Source organism: Rhinopithecus bieti, unplaced genomic scaffold (assembly GCF_001698545.2).
Source record: "Rhinopithecus bieti isolate Rb0 unplaced genomic scaffold, ASM169854v2 scaffold_64846, whole genome shotgun sequence".
In the NCBI taxonomy this organism is placed as follows: domain Eukaryota; kingdom Metazoa; phylum Chordata; class Mammalia; order Primates; family Cercopithecidae; genus Rhinopithecus; species Rhinopithecus bieti.
In genome coordinates this window covers 337,992-356,134 of record NW_016825275.1, presented here as the reverse complement: position 1 = coordinate 356,134, position 18,143 = coordinate 337,992, and the positions used below count along the sequence as shown (strand labels likewise).

The 18,143-nt window shown below is 34.2% G+C and overlaps 1 protein-coding gene across 7 annotated transcripts in view; it reads left to right on the top strand.

The window, feature by feature from the left end:
* The window catches only part of GSTCD (glutathione S-transferase C-terminal domain containing), a 143,882-nt gene that overhangs the window by 1,357 nt on the left and 124,382 nt on the right, over positions 1-18,143 (top strand). For 5 of the 7 annotated variants that reach the window (XM_017862967.1, XM_017862965.1, XM_017862966.1 and 2 more), the window contains exons 2-4: positions 8,562-9,008; positions 9,985-10,452; positions 17,540-17,791. In XM_017862967.1, coding sequence (XP_017718456.1) covers positions 8,583-9,008; positions 9,985-10,452; positions 17,540-17,791 — 1,146 coding nt within the window. In that variant the 5' untranslated portion in view covers positions 8,562-8,582. Of the gene's footprint in view, positions 1-8,149; positions 8,236-8,561; positions 9,009-9,984; positions 10,453-17,539; positions 17,792-18,143 lie in introns of those variants that run through there. The other 2 variants (XM_017862964.1, XM_017862968.1) reach the window with 2 other exon arrangements.

Genomic DNA, 18,143 nt, shown 5'->3' with positions numbered 1-18,143 from the left:
ATAAAGAAGGTGGTATATTTCTATTTTATCTAAGCTTATCGGTAAAAGCAGTGTTTACAGGAGAAAATGCAAAAGCTAGCAAGAACTAGTGATAATTTTAAAATGTAAACATGGTCATTTAAATCCATGATAATAAACTGTTATAACACAACTAAATGATTCGCTGTCATATTTAATAAATCAAACATTAAGCTATGTGGGTTTTTTTTTTTTTTTTTAAACTGCCTGATAGGGGCACACACCACTGAGAGGATTGCTTTAAGCATACTCATTACTAAAATCGTGTATTACACCTGTAGGTATCGTTTTGTGAGGTCTCACTTCAAAATAAGACTGAAAAGGTCAGTGAGATTTGAGAATCATCAATTCTTTTATTTTATATATTTTGCACTTTTTTTTTTTTTTTTTTTTGCTTTAAACAGGGCTCGGGGGAAGGGGGGAGGGATTGCATTGGGAGTTATACCTGATATAAATGACGAACTGATGGGTGCTGATGAGTTGATGGGTGCAGCACACCAACATGGCACAAATACATATGTAACAAACCTGCACGTTGTGCACAAACAGGGCTCAAACGAGCATCTCTAGTAGTGGGCCCATCAAGTTTTTGTTTGTTTTGTTTTGTTTTTTGGTTTTTTTTTTTTTTTTTTTTTTTTGAGACGGAGTCTCGCTCAGTCGCCTGGGGATGGAGTGCAATGGCGTGATCTCTCCTCACTGCAGCATCTGCCTCCCGGGCTCAAGCAGTTCTTCTGCCTCAGCTTCCCGAGTAGCTGGGATTACAGGCGCCCACCATCACACCCGGCTCATTTTTGTATTTTTAGTAGAGGCGGAGTTTCACCATGTTGGCCAGGCTGGTCTCAAACTCCTGACCTCAAATGATCCGCCCGCCTCGGCCCCCCAAAGTGCTGGGATTACAGGCGTGGGCCACCGCGCCCGGCCTGTTTTTTCTTTTTTAAACTTGTTTTACTTGTAGCTTTTATGTCATCTGTGATTTTTAAATAAAAATAAATACTAAGTATCCAGTTAGCTTTTCTAACAAAGAATAAATACTGAGTATCCAATTAGCCTTTCTAATAGCAACAATTTAGCAGCCCTCAAAATTAAGAAATTCTGGAGCCAGCTAGCTAATACATCTGTAGTATACACGGTTCCCTAGTGTGTGTGTGTGTGTGTGTGTGTGTGTGTGTGTGTGTGTTTATTCTAAGGTATTTAATGTAGTTTATGGAATTCTGTTATGCAGAATATTGGAATACTTGGAATGCAGATATTTAAACCATGTACATTAAAACAAGCACAGGTATTGTTTGCTGTGAAAATTAAGTAATTTTATTTTGTACTTGATGTTAGCCATTTGCGCTGTGGATCACTGTTAATTATGAGGTCTGGTTTAGCTGCAGGCATTATGACTCCATGGCAACAGATGATTTCCTGATTCTCCAGAGAGAAGATTACACCCTTTGTTTATGGCTAAGGTTACAGTAAGCTTTTCACTTAAAAACTTTTTTCCTACTTCTTTACCAGATAAGAAAACAGCTAATTTTAATCATTGGCTTTTGTTCTCTAGGACTTAACTGCATCCCATATTACATATTTAATGAGCTTGAAAAAAATCTTTTTTTCTTATCTTTTTTGACTTTAAATATTTAAGGTAATTGGCTGCTATCTGTTGAGCAGCAAGGTTTCTTTTGTTGTTGTTATTGGTTTTTTTTGGTTAAATCTATGTTATTGTAATAAAATAGGGTGCAATATTCAACCAAATAGTGTTGTTTTATGAAAAACATAAAACCCAAGCTAAGTTATAAAATTCAAAATATTGAACATATGATGTAGGAGAGAATTTAAGCAGGTTTAAATTTTAATCTTTAAGAAAACAGTTTGTGATTTTTCATACTTATAAACTGTGTTGAACTTCTTATTTTGTACAATGGGTTAATGTGCACATGGATTACAGGTTTCACATTTATATTTTACCTTTCATGATTTCCTGGCTTTCAGTCTCAGTAACAAATATGTTTTTTCAGTGTTTGGGTGGGAAAAACTTTTCAATCAATATAAATCCCTTACCTTTCATGGAAAGATGCTTGAAAATATAAAGCATAATTTGGATTTTGCCCATCAAAGTTTGCATTTTGTTTTTGTTTTTGTTTTTTTTTTTGAGATGGAGTTTTCCCCTTGTTACCCAGGCTGGAGTGCAATGGCACCATCTCGGCTCACTGCAACCTCCGCCTCCCAGGTTCAAGCAATTCTCCTGCCTCAGCTTCCCGAGTAGCTGGGAATACAGGCATGCACCACCACGCCTGGCTAATTTTTTTTTTGTATTTTTAGTAGAGACGGGGGTTTCTCCATGTTGGTCAGGCTGGTCTCGAACTCCTGACCTCAGGTGATCCGCCCCGGCCTCCTAAAGTGCTGAGATTATAGGCGTGAGCGACCGCACCCGGCCCAAAGTTTGCATATTTTAATAGTGCCAGTTGGTAAAGAATTTGCTTTTAAATTATAAAGAAATAATAATAGCTAGTATTTATTTAAGGACTTAATATGTGACAAGCTTTGTTCTGTACAGCACACTACATGGTAGGTACAGTTATTGTCTCCATTTTATAAGTGAGGAAACAGATATGCAGAAAAGTTTTTTATAGCTACTAAGAATCAGAACCAGGATATTTGCACCCAGGTAGTCTGGCTCAACAGTCTCGGCTCTAATCTTTTACTTTCTAATTCTTGTTTTATAAATATTTTCGCTAGACAAATGTATGAAATCTAGTTAAGATTCTTAGTTCCTTTGCCCTGGATATAAGTATACATAAAAACTTCTGTGCTTGCTTTATTTATGAGTTTGGTTAGATTCCATTTATATTTTTCCCAATTCACCTCACAAAGGTGATCTTATTTCTTCATTTTAATTTATACTTAGTTGATCCTTAAAATAGATTTATTAATTTGGAAAAGAAAGAATGGTGTCATGAAGCATGAAATTCATATTGTACCAAAAATAAAGTTATTAATAATACTCTCAGACAGTGATTTCTAACATTCATGTATGCACATTCATTCCTTGAACTAAAGTTTGAGTTCATTAAACACTGGAGATATTATAGTGTTAGGTGATAAGAGCTATGAAGAAAAAGGGAAGCTAGGTAAGAGGCTAGGGAGTGCTTTTTCAATTCGGGCAGTCAGGAGAGGCTGTTCTGAGTTAATATTTATGCAGATAAATCAATGAAATGAGGGAGCAAGCCATGTGAATCTCTTGGAGAAAAGCATTCTAGGCAAAGAAATAGCAAGTACAAAAATTCTCCAGTGGGAGCATTTCTGGCACCTTCCAAAAACAGCAAGGACAACTATGGCTGGAAGGGAGTGAAGAAGGATAAGAGATGAGGTCAGAAAGGGATAGCTAGGGTCACAGTAGGCCTGTAGGCCATAATAGGAAATTTGGATTTTATTCTGAGTGTGCTGAAGAGCCACTGGATGGTTTTGAGCAGGAGACATCTGATTTATGTTTTTAAGGATCATCCTGTTGTTGGAGAATGGACTGTTTTATGGCAAGTGGAGGACAACAGTTAATAGGCTTTTGCAGTAGTCCTTGTAAGCACTGGTGATGACTTAGATTAAGGTGGTAGTGGTAGAGGTGCTAAGGAGTTGGATTTAGCGTATACTTCAAAGGTAGAGATGACAGGGTCTGAGAGAGAGAAGAAAAGAAGTTGAGTGGGACTTTTGAGTTTTTGGCCTGAGCATCTGGTTGATTGGTATTCCTATTTTACCAGGAAGTAGAACACTAAGGGAAGAGGAGCAGGTTTAGAAAATCATCCACATGGAGCTGTCAAGTAGAATACAGGAGTCTGAAGTTAGGGGAGAAGATAAGATACATATAAGAGTCAGATAATATTTAAAGCTATGGCACTGGAGATCACCCGTAACAGTGCTGTCATATTGTGAGCTGTGCCCCCATTAATGAGTCAGGAAATCAATGTAATGAGTAACAACCAGCATTTAAAAAAACAAGCACAGAGTAAAAAATATCAGATTTATCCCATATAGTAGGATAAGTATTGCTTCATGACATTTTTGTTTCCATTTTATTCAGTGTATTGTGTGTTACATTATAAAATGTGTAACTAATTGTGTGGCATGATCACAAGTGTGAAAGCCAGTATTCAAAAGATGGAGTGTGGATTGAGAAGAGGGCAAAACACTGAGCTGTGGGTCACTGAGCCATCTGCAGAGTAGCCAATAAAAGGAATCAGGAAAGAATTGCCAAAGAATTTAATCCAGTGCAGAAACTTGTCAAATAACCCAGGGATGGAAGTTTATATCAAGGATTACTGAGACCAGCATACTTGCTTAGAATAACATAATATCTGATGATTTTCACTTTGGTAAAATTGCTTCAGTTTATGAAATTTTATTTATAAACAGTACTATTATATTAGAACAATACCTATTAAATGTCTCTAAGATCTTTTATAAATTTAATTAATACTTTTGGACTGATGTACAATTTTCATCTCTATAATGGAAATAAAATACTTTTAAGGATTATGAGCATTAGAAGTAATGCACATGTTCTGTGTGCTCAGCACATAGTAGGTAGATGATAAAATGTATGTACTATTTAAAACTTTATTTACCTAACATTTATTGAGCGCCTATCAAATTGTCACAAAGATAACTTATTTGAAAAAACAAAAAACAAAACACAGGTTGATAATTTGCAGTGGTTTTGCACTTTTTGGTCTTCATTATATAATATATAATTTATCTAATATATAATGTACATAATGCCATAGATCTTGAATTTTGATCACAAAATTTTCAAGCTTTGTTTTTTCTGGACTGTGGAGAAGTATGCTTATTTTTAATATGTTTACTGTTTATCTCTCTCATTCTCTGTGTTTTATCAAGGCTAAGATATATTCATTAGAATGAAAGTGCAAAAAAAAAAATTCTGAAGGCCTAAATATTAAATCTATGACTAATTCCACCATTTAAAAATGTATTAGAACTTTCCTGAGTAATGAAATCAAAGCCATAATCTTTTCTTTATACCTATTAATTCGGCAAGATTCCCAAGCAAATTGACATGTCTGGGAAAGAGATGCACACTCTATTTAATATCTTGAAGTTTGTGGTTTTGTCTGCTACTTTCTCCCTCTCTGGAGAGTGGCACCTGTCAAAGCTGAGAAAGAGCAAATTACTCTATTTCTGTGCTTGGCAGGAATGCAATATGGAATAACAAGAGCTGTGCCCCAGAAGCCCTAGAGACAGAAGTTGATTCTATAGTACCTACCTTCTTAAAGCTCATGACATAAAATTAATGAACTAAGGCATTCTCAAGCTAGAAAAGAAAAAAGAGGAGGGATTTTTTTTTTTGTCTGTGATATTTGCATACTTGGAGCAAATACTGGTTCTTCTCTCTAAAGAGGCACAGTGCAAGCCAAAAACATCACATTTGTACAGGTTTACTAAATAATATTTATTTTAAAAATTATATTAGTACATAATAGGGAAACATTATTCAAGGAGAGTAATTTTTTATTTTTTTACTCTAAGATCATTAAGTAACATTTTTAATCTCCCAGGGGAAAACCAACATCTATATTTTAAGAAAATACGTTAAGAATCAACAGTACTTTGTTGCATTTTCTCTCAGGCATCTCATTAATTTTTAGATATCACCATGGGCAGGTTATTGCTATTCTGTTTTGCTGACATTTAGCATTTTATTAAGTGCTAACAATGAGAAGAGTTTATAGAATATGTCTAAAACCCTATTTTCATATTCTAATGTGCCTTGCAACATGGCAAATATAGACGTACTTTTAAAAAAAAATATTTCTACGTATCTTAAAAGCTATTAAATAGCATGGCTTTGTTTCCAGTTTTTAAAAAGTGTTAAGATGAGGCTCATAATTACTGTTTTTTAGACTGCTGGGCAAATGATGAAATCAGTCATGTTTTCTTTCAAATCTGCTTTCTTGAAACACTTAGGGATCCGTCTTCTTTTTATTATCCTACTGTCAGGAGAGTGAGTCCACAGCAAATTCCTCAAAAGACTGTTAATTCCTGGCAAGTGTGGTTGGTTCTTTTGCCCTAGTGTTGTTACAGATCTCACTTTGTTTGACTGTTTTAAGGATTCATAGCATAAAGGTGTTATATTAATAATGAAAATGTTTCCAGAGCTCTATTCAGCTTTATAAAAAAAAACAACAAACAAACAAAAAACAAAAAACAAAAAAAACCCTGTGACCTTTGATCTTTAATAAATACCTTTTGTTTAAAACTATCTNAACCCTGTGACCTTTGATCTTTAATAAATACCTTTTTGTTTAAAAACTATCTCTCAGTGACAAAAATTTTAAAAAATAAGCTCAGGGAGAAAATGGGATCTGTAAGTTAAAAAGTTGTTGCTTTTACAGTACATAAAATAATTTTCCCCCAGATAATCTTTTAAGAAGTAACAAATCATGGTATGTATCTGTTATATTTTAATAGAATAAATATAAAATAAAGCAGTAGTGATTATTTGTATTATTAAGAAACTTTATAAGATAATACTTTACTAACTATATTTCTTTTTTATAATGGATTATAAGTTATTTACTTTTAAAGAATTAAGAACTAAGAAGCTTCAAGTGTTCAGGTTTTGTTTCAGATTTTCTTAAAAAAGGAATTTAAAATATTAAAGAAAATTTAGTATGATGAAGGTTTTCTAAAATTAAGTGTACACTAACATTTTGAATACACTTAAAGGATGAAAGGTGCATGTATACTTTTAAAAAGCTTTTAAAGTAATTTTCCTTCTAATATGTCATGTTTCTGGTACATATTTCCATGATGAATGCTTTTAAAGAGTGCCATCTAGTGTCAGTTTTGGAATAATTGTAATTTATGGATTAGAACATTGGGAATTTTGATCCAGGAAACGTATAAACATAAAAGACAGGACAATTGATAAAACCTTAAGGAATATGACTTCAAAATAGCCATGAAGAATGTGATCTCAAGACTGTGTGTGTTTGCACCTTTAACCAGTGTGTATATTTATCTCTGCTTTCATTTGTCAAATACTGCTTGCTTATATATGTAATAAGCATATAAAGCAGTGAACAAAAAATTTTTACTCATGGAACATTCTAGTTGTGGGAGACAAATAATCAAATATGGTATATCACCATAGCAATAAGCGCTATGGAAAAAAAGCATAGATGGAAATAGAAAGGTTTTTTTCAGGGAACATGGGGACTGGGGTTTGTGATTTAAATTGAGTAGTTAGGGAGGATCTCAGTAAGAAGTTGCCATTGAATAAATAAATACCTGAAGGAAGTGAGGAATTGTTCTAGGTACTGGAAACACCAAGTGCAAAGGCCCTGATGTGGGAATGTACCTAGTGTTTTTAGCAGGGGTCCCCCAACCCAGGGCCCAGGACTAGTACCCGTCTGGGGCCTGTTAGGATCCCCACCTCAAAGTGGGAGGTGAGCGGCAGTGAGCCAGCATTACTGCCTGAATGTTGCCTCCTGTCAGATCAGCAATGACATTAGATTCTTATAGGTGCTCCAACCCTATTAACTGCATGCAGGAGGAATCTAGGTTGTACGTTCCTTATGAGAATCTAATGCCTGATGATCTGAGGTGAAGCAGTTTCATATGGAAACCATCCCCATCCCCCCACCAACCCCTCATGGAAAAATTGTCTTTCATGAAACTGGCCCGTGGTGCCAATAATATTGGAGATGGCTGTTTTAGAGGAATAACAGTCTACCTTGGCTGGAACAGTGAGCAATGAAGAGAGTTAATGAGACAAACTCAGAGACATAAAAGAGGATTAGATCAAGGAGATTTTTGTAGGCTGTTGTAGAAACTTTGGCTTTTCTCTAAGGAGAATGGGAAGACCTTGGAGGGTTTGGTTATGGGGGTGTAAAGGAAAAGAATGGTGTAAACTGAGATGGGGAAGACACATAAGGAGCAGGTTTGGGGGTGGGAGAGAATAAGGAACTAGATTTTGGACATGTTAGCTTTAAGATATCTCAGCTCTCACTATCCATATTATGGGGAAATTTAAATATTTTTATATTATGATTTAGCACTCAGCAGCTATCACTTGAGTAGAATCCACTTCTCCTGAAGGAACAAATATCCCCTCCCTATTATTTTGTAGGGTCATAAAAAAGAAGCAGTATGGAAGGACCAGCACTAGCAAAACTTCTCAAGGATGTTATCCCCAGACAGCTCTCAGTATTCTTGGTGAATTTATTTCCCCTTCTGTTTATCTCCTGTTCTCACCTATAGTGAGAACCCAAAATACTTGATTGGGAGGGCTCTATTGTGAAGCACTGGGGTTTGCTCATTTTAAAGGAGCTGTTGTAAAATTTCCTCTAATGCTAGTCAATTGCACAGGGTGGAATTTTTTCTTTTGGAAGTCCTTTAGTCAGTCTTCAGAAACAAACTTTATAGCATTATTATCTACTGCAAATTTTTACTGATTTCTAGAACAGGCTTTTGAAACATTCATCTTTTAGCTTCTAAATGATTATATTCTAAGACCATAATCATTACAATTTATACTTTAGGTGACCCAATGAAAGAAGAAAATGAAAGCCATAAAGAAAAGTCTTACAGAAGAAGAATACCTGTATTTGGACTTTTCTCACCAAACAAAAGGATGCATCTTTCCTCTTCATACATCTGTAACTTTATTTCTGTTATCTTACTGTGACTGTAAAATCTTTAAAATTTGCTTAGTTGTCACCAAAGACGTGAATACAGATAGTTCACTACTAAGAGATGATCTGATCCAGGATGTTGAAATACAGATTATTTCAAGGCAAGAGCTCCCACCAATAGTCCAGAATTGCTGTTTGCCTGCAGTAGTAGAACGATCAGACAATTTTTGTAGAGCAGGACTTGCCGTTGTATTGAGACACATAATCCAGAAATCCTATGAAGCAGACCCCTTAAAGAAGGAACTTTTGGAACTTCTGGGCTTTAAAAAGGCTTGCTTGAAAGCCTGTGCTGAAGTAAGTATAATGTCTCTTTTCTGTTATTTGAAGCTATAGAGTGATAACATAATTACTTGACCATTTAATATTTTAACTTCTTATTAGGAATAAAAGTTTATTTTAAAAAACCACAGTAACCAATGAAATAAGGTAGCCCTTTGATATAGTTTGAATATTCCCTACAAATTTCATGTTGAAATGTGATCCCCAATATTGTTGGGGGTGGGACCTGGTAGGAGGTGTTTGGGTCATGGGGGCAGATGCCTTATAAATGGCTTGGTGTTCTGTTAGTCCACTAGAGATCTAGCTGTTGAAAAGCATCTGGTACCTCCTCCTTGCACTCTCTTGCACCCTCTCTCCCCATGTGACATGCCTGCTCTCTCTTTGCCTTCTACCATGACTAAAAGCTTCTTGAGGTCCTGACCAGAAGCAGATACTTCTTGTATAGTCTGCAGAACCATGAGCCAAATAGACCTCTTTATAAATTACTCAGCCTCACCTATTCCTTTACAGCAATGCAAAATGGGCTAATACACCCTTTATGTGTGCCAATATTTCAGTGCAGTATTGAAAAATAAGAATTTAAGACTTAATTTATAAAGTTTGGAGACATTTTTAGAAAATAACTTTTTTCTTTATTTTAGTTATGTTGATTTTTAAACGGAATGTTTACACATAATTAGGAACTCAAATAGCAATGCTTTGGAAGTTCTGTTTATTGTAGGATCTAGGAGAATGGCAGGACAGGGGAGGTATATTTTTAAGGCTTTGAGAAATAATGATTTATTTAGTAAGGGGAATACAGGAATGCTACACCTCCTTTGCTTAATGTTTTTACTTCTAAAACACTGTGATGTGTCTCCTGATGTAACATAAAACCTAACCCAGGGATGATTTAGCTCAAAACTTATTTCCCAATAAGACAGTTATTTTTTCTCAAGTTATGTTGAAATTAAAAAATCCTTTCATTTCTTGTTTTGTTTTTGTTTTGTAGGTTAGTCAGTGGACCAGGCTATGTGAACTCACCATCCCTTTGGCGATTGAGAATTTTCTCAGAGAGTCTTCTGACCAGCCCCCAACTATACCTGTAGAAATACTACAGCTAGAGAAAAAGCTTAGTGAGCCTGTTAGAGTGCATAATGATGACAAACTCCGCAGGCAGAAACTCAGGCAACAGAAGGCTGATGGAGTTGGGCCTCCCCTTACTAAGGGAAAGGCAAAGAGCAAGGTCCACACGCAGGAAACACCTGAAGAGTTGGACTCTTCATCTGAGAGTCTGGAACTGAAAGTGGCATTCTCAAAGCTCACAGTGCAGGAAGAACCAGCTACTACCAACAGAGAGCCTTCTCACATCAGAAAAGCAAAAGCCTCCGACCTTCCACCTCTGGAGCATGTGTTTGCAGAAGGGCTTTACTTCACTCTGGCAGATATCGTGCTCTTGCCCTGTATCCATCATTTCTTGGTAAGATTTCATCTGGACTGTACAGATTACTATGAGTTTCGGTCTATGAAATTGCCTAGGTTTGAATTTCTATTCTAATTCTTATTGCCAGTATGCTGCTGGGCAAGTTATTAATGTCTTTCTCCATTTTCTTATCTGTAAAATGGAGATAATAATAGTACCTATCTAAGAGGAAAAATGTAAGGAACAAATTAAAGTTTGTGTGAAGGATGGAGAACAGTGCTTGGCAAATAGTAAGCTGTCAATCAATGTTAGTAATTATTATGACTTTTAATGTGAAATTGCTAAAATGTTAACAGTTGTTATTATTAACTTCAAGTTTCTATTGTGATTACTTTCTAATATTAGAAGGTCCAAGTCAGCTCTGTGGTACAATGGATAGTGCATTGGACTTCTACTATTAGAGGATCCAGTTTAAAAAAAAAAAAAAAAAAAAAAAAAAACAAAACTAAAAATCTTGTCAGCTAAATTTTATAATTATTAGTCACTTAAATTAATCTTACGTTAAGTATTATCAAATTGAAAATATTTTATTCTGACCTGTATGCTTCTCTGTTCTCTCTGAGATTAAAGTAGCTGGCTCTGTTATTATGTGCTGGGGGAGAATAGATAGAAAGTTTTCTGAGTAGGAAGATCTCTCTCCCTCTCTGTCTTACACACACACACGCGCGCGCGCGCGCGCACGCGCATGCACATACACATTCCCTCTGTGGAGGAAAAAAGAACAAGGTGAAAATAATACCAGAGTGAACATAGGAAGCTTAGCTCTCTGCAGCCTTCCAGTTGGTTTTCAAGAGCTGCATTGCTTTTTGCTTTTGTTTTGTTTTTTTTTCTTGGAAGCATTTCCCCCTTTTCCCTACTAAGGAATCAGGTATTAGATTTCATTCTCATTATATATCACCAACAATTCAGGTATCTCTATGGACAGAAGAGACTTCTATTGAAAATCTATGTATTTGAAGGCTTTGCTTCACAGGTAAATTAGGCAGTATTGATCAATTGTCATTTTCTTAAAGAACATTTTTCTTTTCCTCAAAATTGAACCAAACTTGGCAACCGAAACAATGTAAAAATAGGGAGATCCAGGAATTGTTTAGATGTTGATTGGTATTTTAAATGCCAAATGTCATAATTTAATAGAGTCCATAGAGTTGAGTGGGAAGAAGACATTGATTTTTAAATTTTTTCCTAGTCAAATGATTTCTAGATTCTCTTCTCAATGATCCCTCTCCTCTATTACCAAGTTGAGTCATTAGAGCAGTCATTTGATACATTATGAAATACTTGGTCTTCTGTCTTCTTGACTTGTTTGGATAACTGTGTTTCCAGTTTCATCAGAATTGAATGAAAGTGGCATATCCATTCCTTTATTGAAGAAATTTATTAAAATGATATGAATACGTAAACTAATTCTCAAAATATTTTCCTTCATTCCTTTGTATTTTACTGGAATTTTGTTTTGTTTTGTTTTGTTTTTTTGTGTGTGTGTTTTTTTTTTGTTTTTTTTTTTGAGATGGAGTCTTGCTCTGTCACCCAGGCTGGAGTACAGTGGTATAATCTTGGCTCACTGCAACCTCTGCTTCCTGGGTTGAAGCAATTCTCCTGCCTCAGCCTCCCAAACAGCTGGGATTACAGGTGCATGCCACCATGCCCGGCTAATTTTTCTATTTTTAAAGTAGAGACAGGGTTTCACCCTTTTGGCCAGGCTGGTCTCGAACTCCTGACCTTGTGATCCGCCCACCTCATATTTTCAGGAATTCATCTTTCTTTGATAAAGGCTTGATACTAGTTATATTTTTCTCCTTTAAATCATCTTGGGTAGTAAAGAAGTCATTTTAATTCATAGAGTGCTTATGTTGGCAAGCCTTTTTGCTTGAATTAGCATACATTGATGTGAATGGAGTGACCATCCAAATGATCAGAATCAGGATCAAGTTCATTGTCAGTAATCAAGGTCAAGTTACCAGAAGCATAAAACTGAATCTAGGGACAGAATATTTAGTCACAGGAATAAAGTCAAGGACATAAAAGTAAGGAGTCAATTTTGCTAAGTCAAGGTTTGAATTCCTAAAGGTCAAAATGAGAACTAGGGAAAATACCCAGTTCTGGTAAACAGAATAAAACCAAAGATGGAAAACAATAACAAGTAGAATGGATGAGGTGTTTTTGTTTTGTTTTGTTTTTTTTAATTAGTCAGAGACAAACATGGAAGGGCTAAGGTATTATGTATAAACCTGCTGCAAGCTCTTTCTTTTCAGAAAATACTTTATTACTTTACAAAGTTAACTCCTGATGGCTCAGCACCTCTTAAGGAAAGGGGCCTGACAATACCCTATCCTCTGAAAGTCTTAGATTTAAAAGGAATAAAGTAATATGTACACTCATGTTTCCCCCTCTTTAATTCATTTACTAGAATTTTCTGGTAGATAGTGTATCAAGCATATGGGAGAAGTAGCAATGAATAGCTATACTAGGGCAAAATCCTACTATTCCAATACTAGAAGATCGTATGTTATTTTTCAAGTGGTACTAGTAAGCAAGTACACTTTGACAGAAGTATTTAAAACATTATTGTACTGCTATAAGACAGAAAGGTTGCATTTTATAATTTTATAAAACCTTCTTGTAATTTGAACACTTATGATTTGATTTTCTACAGTTTAACTTCTAATGCTTTGAATTGAGTTTAAATACACACGCGCACACACACACACACACACCCCTTTATTAGCTTAGGTAAAATCCTTCCCCTTTTAGAAATTGATTTTTTAGCAAAACTAAATACCTCTTCCTTTGTTCCCATTGGCATAAAATTGAGAACCTCACTTTTTGCTGGCATATTGCAAAAATGGTAGATGCTACTTATTTAGTGGTAAATTTGTATTTTCCGTGTCTTCTCCTATGCATTAGGTCCTCAAGAGCTTTTAGCTTTAACTCACTACTTCTAATTTATAAGTAAAAAACAGAGAGCTGGGATTATATTTCCATTTAGATAGGTTGTTTACTGTTTTTTCTCTGCTTACACTGCTCACCTAAACATCTGTGAGTATATTTTCAAAGAAAGAGGTATGACTAAGGAAATGATATAAAATAACAAAATATTTTATATAATAAGTGATTGTAAAGGAATGCAAAGGAGGAAATATTTTGAATAGATGCAACATCTTGCTTCTGTTTTTATTCAGACAACTTTTTTTGCCCTTTATTGACAATTAACTACAGTTACTAAAATTTTATTATTGCTTTGGTAGCTGTACTGTTTTTTTAAAAACCATTGTTTTAAAAATAAATTATCTTTTTTTTTTTTTTCTTATCCTTAAAGAACTCTGTGATATTTATAATGGTTTTGATCTTATGAGCCAGGTAACTATTTGGTAATCATTTCTTATGAAGAAATTTAATTTTCATTTCACAGAGTTTTCATTAGCAACTTCCTTAAATATATCTTCATGAGTGTAATGAATGTGGTTCAGTACCTTCTGAGCTGTCTGAATATTAGTAGAGTGGCCTGGCATGTTGATTAAATGGAGTGGCCTGTCACACAGAGTAAACCTCTTCAATTTATTTTAAATATGAATTATTGTTATTTAATTGCAACTTCATTTCAAAAGAAAGGCAAGATGCCGCGTACATCTAACAAATAAGAATAAGTCACTAAAAAGAAGAGTACAGGAAAGATGAGGAAAAGAGAACATTTATAGTGTGATTATCATGTCTAAAGATCCGTTCCCATAGCACCTAATCTATTTCCAAGCAATTCAGAATTCTTGAGAGAATTAATAAACTTTTTGGCTCTCAGGGTGCCTTAGGGAGTATTTTTCAAACTTTTTTTTACTTTAACTCAGTAAATACAGATGGCCCTCCATATCCATGTGTTCTGCATTCATGTATTCAACCAACTGCAGATTTAAAATATTTGGAAAAAATTGCATCTGTACTGAACATATACCGACTTTTTTCTTGTCATGATCCCCTAAACAATACAGAATAACTATTTGCATAGTGTTTATGTTGTATTAGGTATTAGAAGTAATCTAGGATTTAAAGTATAGGAGAGGATGTGTATAGGTTATATGCAAATACTACACCATTTTATATCAAGGAAATGAGTATGAGTATCCGTGGATTTGGGTGTCTGATACAGGTCCTGAAACCAATCTTCCATGGATACTGAGGGACAATTGTAATACATTTTACAAGTTGAATAAGTGTAGAAATAAATGTGTATCTTTAAATAATATGTTAAAAAATATATAAATAGTTACAAAATAACTTATGGGATGTGTACTCTGATATTTTCTATTTCATTTTTTAAAAACCTGCTATGTTGATTTCACAACCCCTAAATGAGTGATAAATAGCAGCTTGGAAAATATTAATTGAGGGAATTATTCTCTAAATAAATGGATTCTTTATCATTTGTTTATTCACTCAACAGGGTATTATTTGCAAGGCAGTGTTTTAAGTGCTTCAGTATTCAAAGAGAGTTAGATACAGTCCTTGTTCTTATAATCAATTACTTGTGCTCATTTAATCTTAAAGTCCACATAAAATACAGTATAATATATGTGTATGAATTTCTTATTAATTTTCTTTTCTTTCTATCTCATGCTCTGGTATTACTGCTAGATATATTTGTAGAGATTTCCTGTGACTTGACCTTTTTATTTATCTATCTGTTCATAATCATATGTCATAATGTGTTTGTGACATAGTGGTTTCTGTGGACACAACATTTGTTGCCTCTCAAAGAAGCAAGAACACTCTAAATTTTAAAGAAAATAGAATTTGATGGTAGTGCTAGAGAGAAAGCATCTGACCAAGGGAAAACAAAAATATATGAGTTTGTGTCAGGAGGAACAATTTCAAATTTTTCTAATTTGAAAAAATAAAAGTATTACTTTAAGTGCTGCTTTTGAAAAAAAATCTTCCAAATAGTGCTAGTTATCTTTTTTAGTTTTAAATGTTTACAATTTTCTCTTTTATACTTTTACTATTTTCTTTAGTAAAATATTCTCCTTACTTCATTGTGTAATTTTTAAAAATATGGTTCTCAAAGGTGCTTCTTACATTATTGGTAAGGAATATCATTTAGATTCTGCCTAATAGTTCACATACAGAGAAGATAGCTTCACACACACAAAAATATGGACCTTTAGATCACTATTAATAGTACAAGCTCTCCATTTTTACACTTCTGCAGTAAGCTGAAAAATTTCTTTTGAGACCCGTCAAAATACACCAATGATTATAGACTACAGATAGTAAATTGTGATAATTTAAAAGTGTTACATTATTTGTGTTGAGGAAGTTAATACTGATTTTAATTCTTTCCCCATTAACCACTTAAACTAATTTGTGTAAGTATATGTTAAGGATTTTAGGTTTTTGATATAATGTTGTCCAATTAACTCTCTATATGCAGTGTGTTAAGAACTTATCAAGTATACTGAGGGTCAGGAACAGAGGAATGTGTTCATGGGCATGAATTATAGATGAAAGGGTTTCCAGATTGGAATGCAGTTGATTACACAGGAGTTCTTAGAGAGAGTTAAAAATATACTACCAATGAAAGATGATAGACAGTTGAATATAAGATGTAAAATTTTCCAAAATGATTTTCAATTGTACTATTCATAGATATTTGCAAATGCCATTGTTATTTATGTTGATTCTTTTAGGAATTATTATATTCTTCTTTTTCTATTGATGGTTGTTTTCCATTGTATAGATGTACGACAGTTTATCCATTCATCTACTGAAGGGCATCTTGGTTACTTCCAAGTTTTGGCAATTATGAATAAAGATGCTGTTAACATCTGTGTTCATGTTTTTGTGTGGGCATAAATTTTCAACTCATTTGAAGCACAATTATTGGATTGTATGGTAAGAGTATATTTACCTTTGTAAGGAACTGCCAAACTGTCTTTCAAAGTGGCTGTACTATTTTTCATTCCCACCAGCAATGAATGAGAGTTCCTGTTGTTCCACATGGTCACCATCATTCGGAGTTGTCAGTTTTTGGATTTTTGCCATTCTGATAGGTGTGTGGTTGCATTTCCTTGTTTTAACTTATAATTCTCTAATGATATATGATGATGAGCATTTTTTAATATACTTAGTTGCCATCTGTGTATCTTTTTTGGTTGTCTACTCAGATCTTTTGCTCATTTTAATTGTGTTGTTCATTTTCTCATTGCTGAATTGCTCCAATTTTTATGCTATGAAATTAATCTTAAAAACATATAAGACACATCACTAAAGAAGATATACAAATGGCAAATAATCACATGAAAAGTTGCTCAACATCATTAGTCATAGGGAAATGCAAATTAAAATCACAATGAGACACTGCTATATACTCACAAGAATGACTAAAATCAAACAGACTGATAATACCAAGTGTTGACAAGTTGTGGAGATACTGGAACCTCCATGGATTGCTAGTGGGAATTGTAAAATGGAATGGCAACCATGGAGAAGATTTTAATTTCTTTAAAAGTTAAATATACAGTTACCATAAAACCTAGCAGTTTAACTCTTAGATTTCCAAAGAAATGAAAAACAGTCCCACATAAACACTGCTGCGTTATAATGTGTAGCAGCATTATTTATAATAGCCAACAACCAGGAAAATGCAAATATCTATCAACAAGTGAATGAGTAAGGAAAATACAGTATATCCACACAATGACTACTACTCTTAATAAAAAACAAATGATTGGTCAATGTAACTATATGGATTAACTTCAAAAGCATAATGCTAAGTGATACAAGAAAACCACATTTTATGATTCCATTTGTATGAAATTCTAGAAAAGGCAAAACTATAAACATAGAAAGCCGATCAGTGCTTGTCTGCAACTGACTGTGGAAGCACAGATAGAGTGCAAATGGTCACAAGGGAAATTTCAAGAGTGACGTAAGTGTACTAAAACTAGATGGTTGCATTACTGCATACATTTACTACAACTCATTGTTTGAACTATACATTTAGATGTGTGAATGTTGTGGTTTGTAAAGTTCCTCAATGCAGTGTTACAAACAAAATATATGTAATAATGTGTTTTCTTATTTTCCTACCTAGGTAATTATCTGCAAGAAATTTTCTGAGAAGCTGGTAGAATTTCCATTGCTAGCCTCTTGGTACCAGAGGATTCAGGAAGTGCCAAGAGTAAAAACAGCAGCTTCTAAGTGTGGGATCCAATTTCTCCATTTACCAAAGTTGTTGACAATCTCAACTGAGCAGTGTCCAAACTTAAGTGAAGTCCCAGGTGTAGAAGAGCACAGCGATCCTTTATTTATAGGAGGACCAAGACCAACCATGGCCAAGTTAATGGTACTTAATTGTGTTATTAACATTTTCTTTCAAAAATTCTATGTGATAATGTTGCTGAGCATTCTGCTCAAACTTGTAATCATTTGTTGACATTTTTTTTTATAAATTTTATTTGTAGCTTTCTTACTTCACTCTTTGCCAGTTCATATTTCTGCTACTTTTTTCATTTATGTGAAGTATACTAAATTTAAAACTTTTAGTATTATGTATTTTTGGAGCCAAGTAAGTCACAATATATACTTTTAAAAAGCATTTTCTCAAAACTTTCTTTTTTTTTTCTTTTAATATTCAGGATATTGACCAAGGTAGCATCATACCTGGTCAAGTGTACTATTTTAACATAATCTTTTTC